The 10000-nt window shown below is 42.3% G+C and overlaps 1 protein-coding gene across 6 annotated transcripts in view; it reads right to left on the bottom strand.

Moving 5' to 3' along the window:
* Positions 1 to 10000, bottom strand: part of ablim1a (actin binding LIM protein 1a) — a 61822-nt gene that overhangs the window by 44689 nt on the left and 7133 nt on the right. For 4 of the 6 annotated variants that reach the window (XM_042064815.1, XM_042064809.1, XM_042064813.1 and 1 more), the window contains exon 1: positions 8981 to 10000. This exon is cut by the window's right edge. The exons of the other annotated variants lie outside the window; for them this stretch is intronic. In XM_042064815.1, coding sequence (XP_041920749.1) covers positions 8981 to 9218 — 238 coding nt within the window. In that variant the 5' untranslated portion in view covers positions 9219 to 10000. The remainder of the gene's footprint in view (positions 1 to 8980) is intronic. 6 annotated transcript variants of the gene reach the window in all.

Here is a 10000-nt window from a genome sequence, read left to right on the forward strand (position 1 = left end):
GGACCATAGTCGTTTGGTGACATAGCTAAGTAAATTTGTGTGTCATCTGCATAGCCATGATATGAAATCAAATTATTTTGGATGATTTGTCCAAGTGGGAGCATATAGAGGTTGAATAATAGTGGCCCCAAGATCGACCCCTGGGGAACACCACAGGTCAAGGACGTAGGTGTTGAGGTACAGTTTCCGATGGCAACAAAGAAGCTCCTTTCTTGTAGATATGATTTTAGCCAGCTGATAACTATGCCTGTAAATCCAACCCAGTGTTCTAGTCTGTGTAGTAAACTATTGTGATCAACAGTGTCAAATGCTGCACTAAGGTCCAGTAGCACTAGGACTGATGTTTTACCTGAATCTGTGTTAAGGCGTATGTCATTGGAAACTTTAATGAGAGCTGTTTCAGTGCTGTGATTTGCCCGGAAACCAGACTGAAAGTAATCAAAATATGATGTTAGGAAGGTGGTTAATTGATTAAAGACTACTTTTTCAATAATTTTGCCAATAAAAGGTAGATTGGATATTTGTAATTGGATGCCTGTAATTGTTTAGCATGGAGGCATCCAGGTTATTCTTCTTGAGAAGTGGCTTTACAACAGCTGTTTTCAGTGACTTAGGAAAAGTGCCAGACAGCAGTGATACATTTACAATTTGAAGGACATCCGCCGCTATGAGGTGAATAACAGTTTGGAAGAAATTGGTAGGCAGAGTGTCTAAGACACATGTGAAAGAGCTGAGATTCTGTACCGTTTTTTCAAATGTTTCGTAGTCTATCAAGCTGAACTCTGACATCAAGTTAAGTTTCCCTCTGTTTGTTGCTGGAAGTTCAGGTTGTTGAATTAGTAATTGAGCAGATATGTTGAGTCTGATTTTGTCAATTTTACCTTTAAAAAAAGATGAAAACTCATTGCATTTATTAGTTAATTAGAGAAGTGCAGGCGCTAATTGTGAGGGGGGATTTGAAAATAGTTGAAAATAGAATACGAGTGTTATTTGAACTTCTATTGATAATGTTAGAAAAGAAAGACTGTCTTGCTTTGCATATTTTATGAGTTATATGTGCTGAGCATCTCTTTATGGATTTCATAGTGGATCTGAAGTTTGTATTTACGCCATTTTCTTTCAGTCTTCCTACACTTTCTTTTTATAAGTTTAACTGCTGGGTTTTGCCTCCATGGTGCTTTCTGTTTGTCCTTAACTTTCTTAAATTGTAATGGAGCAATGTCATCCATAATGTTTGCCATTTTTGCATTGAAGTGATCAAATAAGTCTTCTACAGAGTCTGACAGTTGACTTGATTTTAGTGAAAGTGCTTGCTCAAAGAGAGCACTTGTCTGATCATTTATGATTCTCCTTTTTACCATTATAGCTGTGTTTTGAGTGTGTGGGGACATAGACACATCAAAGAACACACAGAAATGATCAGATAATGCCAGGTCTTTAACAGCTGTAGAGACATCGAGACCCTTTGTGATAACAAGGTCGAGGGTATGGCCGAGAGAGTTTGTTGGCCCCTGTACATGCTGTGTTAGGGAGAAAGTATCGATTAGTGCATTGAATTCCTTGGCATAATTGTTTTCAGGATTATCCACATGCAAGTTTAGATCCCCTGACAGTCATACTCTATGCAAATGACTGATAGCAGTTCACCTAGCTCTTCAAGAAAAACTTTAGCTGAATGTTTTGGAGGCCTGTAAATTGTCAGTAATAAAATCTGAGGAGAAGACTTAACAGATATTATCACACAGATATTCAAATGAAGTAAAGCCACCGAATGATGACTGATTGCACTTGAAAATTGTGGCTATCCCCCCACCTCTTTTATTTGCTCTGGTAGCACTCAAAAAACTAAAATTTGGGGGAGCTGATTCGATGAGAGTAGCAGCACTGTTTGCTTGATCTAACCATGTCTCAGTTAAAAGTAAAAAATCATTGTAATATACTATAATTTACTATATATTTACAGGGTAAATCTATCTTATATCTATAAAGCAAGAAGCGTCTGTGTGTCTGTGTGTGTGTCTGTGTGTCCTAGCGTGTCTGTGGCACGCATATCTCGCTGCTCGTTTGTCAGACTGATTTCAATATGTCTTGCTATGGTCATGAGTAAGAGTGCAGTGCCAAATTTGACATTGTTTGAATAAGAAATGCAAAAGATATCGTTAAATATATCGGTAAAAGAACCACACATTGGCTTTCGCCGCTATAGCCACTCCCCCTCCCACACAGCACTGTACTGTAAGCTACCAGTGAGGATAGAAGCAGGGCTTTGGCAGAACTGGATCAGTATAGATTACACGGGTAAAAACTTAAGCGAGTGCAAGGTATGTCTGACCTCAACAATAAAGGCCCTCGGTATGCGGTTTGCTTGCATAAAATGACTCATTTTGCAACAACACGCCAACACACACAGGTAGGCAATGCAGTGGCTCTTCAAAATGACGTAAAAAATTATGTGCAATAAACGGACACTTCAAATAGCCCAGGCTACTTTGGACTCTCTTTAGACTTTGAATAAGCAAACGACAATTCCAACTGCAAGGTTCTAAATTGAAACGAGCGATAATGGTCCGGAATTAAAGAACGTCTCAGAATGCCACACATGCAAAGCATAACCAGCGACAAGCAACGAGTGGCAGACAGAGTGTGATGTCACTTATACTGTAGGCCACCAAAGACTGTTTTTGAGTCACACGTTGCAAATTTCATATGATGATGCATCATTCCACAAAATGGTTTGTTTTCTCTATCATCAAGCTATTCAATAGGCTAAGCATATAGCCTTGACTCAAAACAGCTGTTAGGATTATGTCATTTTGATTTGTAAAAAATGTCACATGCAGCCATGCTTAAATTCTGCTCTCTTTTATTATATTATTATATTATCTGTATTCATTATTGAATGCTTACCTGGAATTATGTTTTTCCCTATCATCCTATTTTTAAAGCAGGCCTACCTACAGACATGTAACTGGACTACAGGAATAGCATTTTTGAACGGGCACTGCACTTGTACCTATTAATTAGGGGACCACAAAAGGAAGGGTAACAGGTATAATTTAAGTTGTAGGTTCTTGGAGGTGCCACTGAGATTGTAAACCAAATCACTTTATGTCAGATACAGTGTATTGCTCCTCACGGTCCCCCAGCTCTAAAATATACTCCGCAACTGAAGGGGGAGCCGTGCAGCAATAAAAAAAATAAAAAAATGCATTGGATATCTTTAAAGCAAAACTCGAGTGATCTACACATTCCTGGCTCTGCAAATGGAAATGAAATAGTGTCTCGGAGCTATACCATACAAATAATTAATCAATCACAACATTGCTTCAGGAGTTCAGAAGGGAGGGGTGCAAACTGATTGGCTGTTGAGCTATATAATCAAAAAGCTGAAGAACAGCATTTGGCAAGCAATGAAGATTTCAACTGATGATGACTGATATATTTCAACAAATTTGAGCTGCAGCTAAGCCAGGAATTACTTATTTCAGGAGTCAGGCCCAGTTTGGAAGACTATATTCAGACATATGCAGCAAGACTCAAGAGCACTTAAGCATATTTCTCCTTGCTACTCAAGAGCTTCTAAATGTAGAAATACAAAGATGTGCCCTTTCTTTCAGACTGAGAATAGCTATGGGCCTACCGGTATCTATCCAAAGGTGAAGAGCAAGTCATGATATCATTCAACAGTATCATCAGAAATATCACAATCACATCATTCATTCATTCATTCATTCATGCATTCACTAATCCATGTTTCCATGGGCGGATTATGAACTTTCGGGCCCCTGGGCCCAGATGTATTAAGGGCCCCCCATTAATTGTCGTATATGTGGGAGGGGAGGTTTGGGGGTCCTCCCCCAGAACATTTTTAATTTGTTTGATGTGATTTCCTGTATTCTGGTGCATTTTGGGGATGGCCAATACTAAATTCAATCAGATTCATAGCCTACATCCTGATTTGTTGATATTGAGGCAATGATTCCATGCAAAGGCTTGGGCTTCAGGGCCCCCTGACCCCTTGGGCCCCTGGGCCTGGGCCCGGTAGGCCCGTGCAGTAATCCATCCCTGCATGTTTCAGAGGGGAATTCCAATCACAACACTTTTCCATGAGCATAGCTTCAAATGACCTTTTAATCCTCATATATATATATATATCCTTGTGAGAAATCCTTTGTAATCCAATTAGATGCATCAGGGTACAATGGTCACTTGGCTGACACAACAAGACCTATTTGAACAGACTGATTGAAGGATTTGACCAAAGACTGGCACCTAATACATGGATCTGCCCAAGGTTTCTTCCTTGGTAAGGGAGTTTTTCCTTGCCCCTGTTGCTCTTGGGTGCTCCTTGTTGGTGCCCCCCACCCAATCCCAATCCTCCCCCACCTTTTTTATGCAGCCCTTGCCACTTAATCTACTAAACCCCTCTTCTACTGCACTTTTTACCCCCCCCATTAATGCACAAATAGGCTGACACCAGACATAATTTCACTGCATTTCTTACTTCCAGTAACTATATGCATGTGACAATAAACTTCCTTGTATCCTTGTATAAACTTCCTTGTAATATACACACGCCTCCTTCACTGTGTGTTTCTCTGTCAGACCAAAGACCCTCCCAGGGATCCGAGGACCTTTGCATAACTACTGGGATCCTAAGTAAAAGCCTGCTTATTAGTTCTCACAAAGGTGTCCAATTACTGTTGGATGAGGTATTAAGTATGAATTGGTGACTCGAATGCACCCTGAGATGTTATAATAAATAGTCCAGGTTGACTTGTGATATTAAGAAGGAAATAAGTGTAACATTTAGTCCTGTGTATACAGTAACTAAACATACATACATTCCTGCCAGGGCAACTTCATCTTAACTTATGTAAGTTGTACTGTATGTACTGTAAATGCACTGTAATGAATTTTTGCCAAGTTAAGGCTTTCACTTCAAAAAAATGAAATATGCACAAAAGTCTACTGTACACTACTTGTTGACAACAAGAAGCAAGTGAGAAAGATCAAGCATCAAACAAGTGCTGTCCGAGAACTGAACAAGACATGGGTATCAACAGCTAGAGTTTTGCCAACCAGCTGACATAAGGTGCAAAAATAAATACTTCCCTTTACAAACAATCTAGAACCATAGCAATCTTAATCAGAGTCCATTCATTTAGCAGACGCTTCTATCCCAAGCAACTTACAGAAATGAGGAATAACAGTCAAGCTACAATGCAGAGGAGGCCTTAGGTAACAATCAATAGTACAACTGACACTTTTTAACGCAAAGCAACTCCCAACAAGGGAAACAATCATGGTAGAGTGCGATATGGACAAGTTAGTGCAGCAGTGAATGCTACTTCCATACAGTCAAGTGTCAGTTCTAGTCAGGTGGTACAGTAAGTGCAAAGATACTCTTTGAAGAACTGGGTCTAAAGGAGTTTTTTGAAAGTAGAGAAGAACGCCCTGGCTCTGGTAGGAACTGGTAGTGTGTTCCATCTGTCAATTGTGTTCATGAAGGCCCAGCTAATGAAGCATTGTCTATCTAACAGATTTACACATGGCAACCGTGCTGTGATGAGACTCAGTGACGGACGTCTGGTCAATAATGCGATTTCTGTTAAAGTGATGTGAGAGGGCATATTTCATATGCATGGAATGGTTCCTATGTTTCGCTATGGTTCTGGTTCTGGGGCACAGCCGTGGCCTACTGGTTAGGGCTTCGGGCTTGTAACCAAAGGGTTGCCGGTTCGATCCCCTACCAGTAGGAAAACTGTGGGCCAGGGAAGTGGTTGAGCACTAATCTCCCATGCCCACATCCACGGCTGAAGTGCCCTTGAGCAAGGCACCTAACCCCTCACTGCTTCCCGAGCACCGCTGTAGCAGGCAGCTCACTGCTCTAAGTTAGTGTGTGCTTCACTTCACTGTGTGTGTTTCACTAATTCACAGATTGGGATAAATGCAGAGACCAAATTTCCCTCAGGGGATCAAAAGAGTATATATAGTATACGTACTTATACTGAAACACTCATTCATAAGGCAGAGGGCGAGAGTCACAAAAAGCTAAAATATATCTTACGCTTCAAGTATATATTATCTTTTGATCCTGTGAGGGAAATTTGGTCTCTGCATTTAACCCAATCCGTGAATTAGTGAAACACACTTAGCACACAGTGAGGTGAAGCACACACTAATCCCGGCGCAGTGAGCTGCCTGCAACAACAGCGGCGCTCGGGGAGCAGTGAGGGGTTAGGTGCCTTGCTCAAGGGCACTTCAGCCGCGCCTACTGGTCAGGGTTCGAACCGGCAACCCTCCGGTTCCAAGTCCGAAGCGCTAACCAGTAGGCCACGGCTGCCCAAGCTTCATAGACAGATAGATGACACACTGTCTGCAAGTGACTGTAGTGACTCACTATCTGAAACACCAACTGAATGTTATGAATTACGATGTTGATTACCTAAACTATTTTATACTGAATGACATCCTGTAATGCATATGATTGTTGCTCTTGTATGCGAACCAGAACTGTGCTAAAAGGAAAAAAAAGATTCCTTGAGCTTGAGCAAAAATGTTACAGCTCAAACATGGATGCCAGTCATCCCCCTGGCCAGTGACTGGACATGCTGCTGCGTGCAGACATCCGTTTATCTCCCATCATTCCCCCTGCCGTGGCTAGAATTGTGTGTGTGCACATGTGTACATGTCAGATGTGTGCTGGTCGGCACTGGGCAGTAATCCTCATGTACAGGGAGCTTTTGCTTGTTTCCCCTGGCTTAGAGTTAAACCAAATCCCATCACAAGTTTTCAATTATATAAGATTTTAAATGAGCACGTCTCTGTGGAAGTATTCAGTCTCTTTTGGGGTAATTTGTTTACTTAAAGGAATTATCCGGAGTAAAATGCACTTTAGATCGATTTACGGATGATTGGGAGTACATACGTTGAGTTGACATCCAAATCATGTCATTCGGATGTGTTTTGAGAAAGTTCGATGTTACCGTTTTTAGTCAAAGCTCGTTAGCGTGGAAGTGAGAAGGGCATATTATTTCGATGCTACAAAACGCTATTTTTATACCTCTTCTACAGTTCCAAACAACATTGCACTTACGTGGTAGTGAGTAGAGGGTCCCTAAAGCCAAACCGAAGTATCCCGAGGTCTTTATGTGGTCGGATAGAGAGTCCAGAATGAATTTCATCAAGCCAGTACCTTTCCGGAAATGTTGCCATCTTTGCTGCCGCCGTTTAAAAAAAAAAAAAAACATAGTCCAGTATTTCTTTTGAAATTGAAATGAAGTTGTATGGACTGGACTATGTTTTTTTTTTTTTTTAAACGGCGACGAAATTGTGAATTTCCAGAGCACACTTGGCAATCGACTCCTACGGACTTTTCCCTAAAGATGGCAACATTTCCGGAAAGGTACTGGCTTGATGAAATTCATTCTGGACTCTCTATCCGACCACATAAAGACCTCGGGATACTTCGGTTTGGCTTTAGGGACCCTCTACTCACTACCACGTAAGTGCAATGTTGTTTGGAACTGTAGAAGAGGTATAAAAATAGCGCTTTGTAGCGGCGAAATAATATGCCCTTCTCACTTCCACGCTAACGAGCTTTGACTAAAAACGGTAACATCGAACTTTCTCAAAACACATCCGAATGACATGATTTGGATGTCAACTCAACGTATGTACTCCCAATCATCCGTAAATCGATCTAAAGTGCATTTTACTCCGGATAATTCCTTTAAGGTCCATTAAGGACAAACACACAGACACACACAGACACACAGACACACACACACAGTATATTGCAGCATGTATTGCCTGTAATTACCTCTCAAGTGAAATAAAATGAATCTGTTTCATCCAATCAACAAGACATCATCTCTACATCCACCTGCACATCAGCTTTCTGCATCAAGCCAACTGTGGCAGTAACAATACATCTGTCCCTACTGTGAAGATTGTTATTTACACAATATCAATTTGTTTTAACCTGTTTTCCATACAATATCAAAGCATACTACAGCAAAACCTTGTGTGAGGTTCCCCCACTACAATGTATGGCTGTAATTAATGCTGCATTAGTTCACTGTAGTTTAATGCCATGCTTAAATTTCATAAATATTCATGAAAACTGTATTAGTGTGTAATCATTTTCAGTTTACAGTTGTGAGAATGTTAAAACCATTTAGGAACTTTATTGTATCCTATACTAAGTCACAATTACACATTAGATGATAACAGAGGAGGAGCCGGCTAATGGTTGCCCATCACAATTAAACATTTGATTTCTTTCATTGACAGTAATGCCATTCAAAGCATCTAAGCCCCATCAAGTCCATCCCGTATTCAAACAGCTCTGGTCTGACAGCTTTCTGACAGCCCACACTGACAGACACAGTGACAGCGCCACAACATCAGAATGCAAAAACAGCAAAAGTGCATACTGTAGTCCACTCCAGAGGGAATGGTCAAGCACTGTTTAAAATGACCACCGACACCTCAGAGACATGCTGAGATCCTGTCACACACAGACACAAGAGCTGAAGACAGGTCATTCAGTAGGTATCAAGGTATATAATCTGCAATAAAGGTATATAATCTGCAATGACTGATAATGACTGACTCTTGTCTATTGTTGTGTTACATGATCCAACTGTAAAGCACTTTGAGCTGCATTCTGTGTATGAAAGGTGCTATACAAATAAAGCTCACACACACACACACTGCCCTCAAAGGCACACACACACTGCCCTCAAAGCTCCACAGCCTCTTATCATTCCAGCGAGGGAATAACCAGCACAGGAGGTGTAAAACCTGCACTTCATATGACAAGGACCCTACAGCACAACCCCACTCTAAGCACCATACCCTCCTGGCATACCAGAGAGAGAATAACCATGACAGAAGCTTAGAACCTGCACCTGAGACAAGAAGCCACCCCCCCTCACCTCCCCAGGTAAAGCGCCACACCCTCTTACCGTACCTGGCACGACATCGGTGAGTCTCTCGCTCAGGTAGTACTCGTCAGGGTTGAGGAAGGGCAGCTGCTGCATCATGGACTGCTTGGGAATGAGGTAGAGCACCTCAGCCACATGTCCGTCCTCGATGATGGACATGCGCTTGACCGAGCTGCGGCGCCTCACATGGCTGTGCTCCACCTCCTGGCTCCGGTTAGAGCCGCACAGTTTGCCCAGGCTGTTGAGTCCCGGGAGGGACGGCATGGCTTAAGGTGGACACTCAGATAGACTCAGGGCTAGCCCTGTTCACCTACAGACACACACACGTACACGTACACACACACACACAAACACACATACACAGATGCACACACACACACGCAGGTGGGTGGAGGTGGAGCAGTGGCAGTGTTGCCACCAGACAATCGCTCGGTCAGATTCAAGTCTGCGTCGTTTTGGATAAAAGCAAAAGTAAAACTGCTAAATGTCAGTCACTTTCACACACAGGCAGGTACGTTCCCTGCACTAGCCTCCTGCGACACCCTCCCTCCTACTTCCAGCACCGAGTCCACCAGACAAGAACTTCCTTCCTGTAAAATATTCCAAGGGATGGCAGATTACAGATCACAAGGGACGGCAGATGGCAGATCACAAACGCAAGATATTCCGTGGACCGTGGAAGCGATCTGCGTCCTTTGCGCAGTCGAGTGACACTGCTTCCATCATCGAAGCGCTTTAAGATTCCAGAGTTCAGCGATAAACCGACTCCAAACATCCACAGCAAACGCAAGCCGCCACATGACGTGCTCCACAGGTGGAGAGAAACGAAAACACACTCTACACTACAACCACAGAGCAAAAAGGCAAGGAGCAGATTACAGCATGCACCTCATCAGCCTGTTCAGCAAGATCCTTGCGTTGACCGTAAGAGGATTAAAGGTGATGTAATCACCACAATTATCCTCTGTGTACGTTCAAGTGGCACTGGCACAAGACTACCGCAGGCAAAAACACTGCAGCCTGGCAGTTGATGCCTACCTGATGGG

The sequence above is a fragment of the Alosa sapidissima genome, chromosome 16 (assembly GCF_018492685.1).
Source record: "Alosa sapidissima isolate fAloSap1 chromosome 16, fAloSap1.pri, whole genome shotgun sequence".
Classification (NCBI taxonomy): domain Eukaryota; kingdom Metazoa; phylum Chordata; class Actinopteri; order Clupeiformes; family Clupeidae; genus Alosa; species Alosa sapidissima.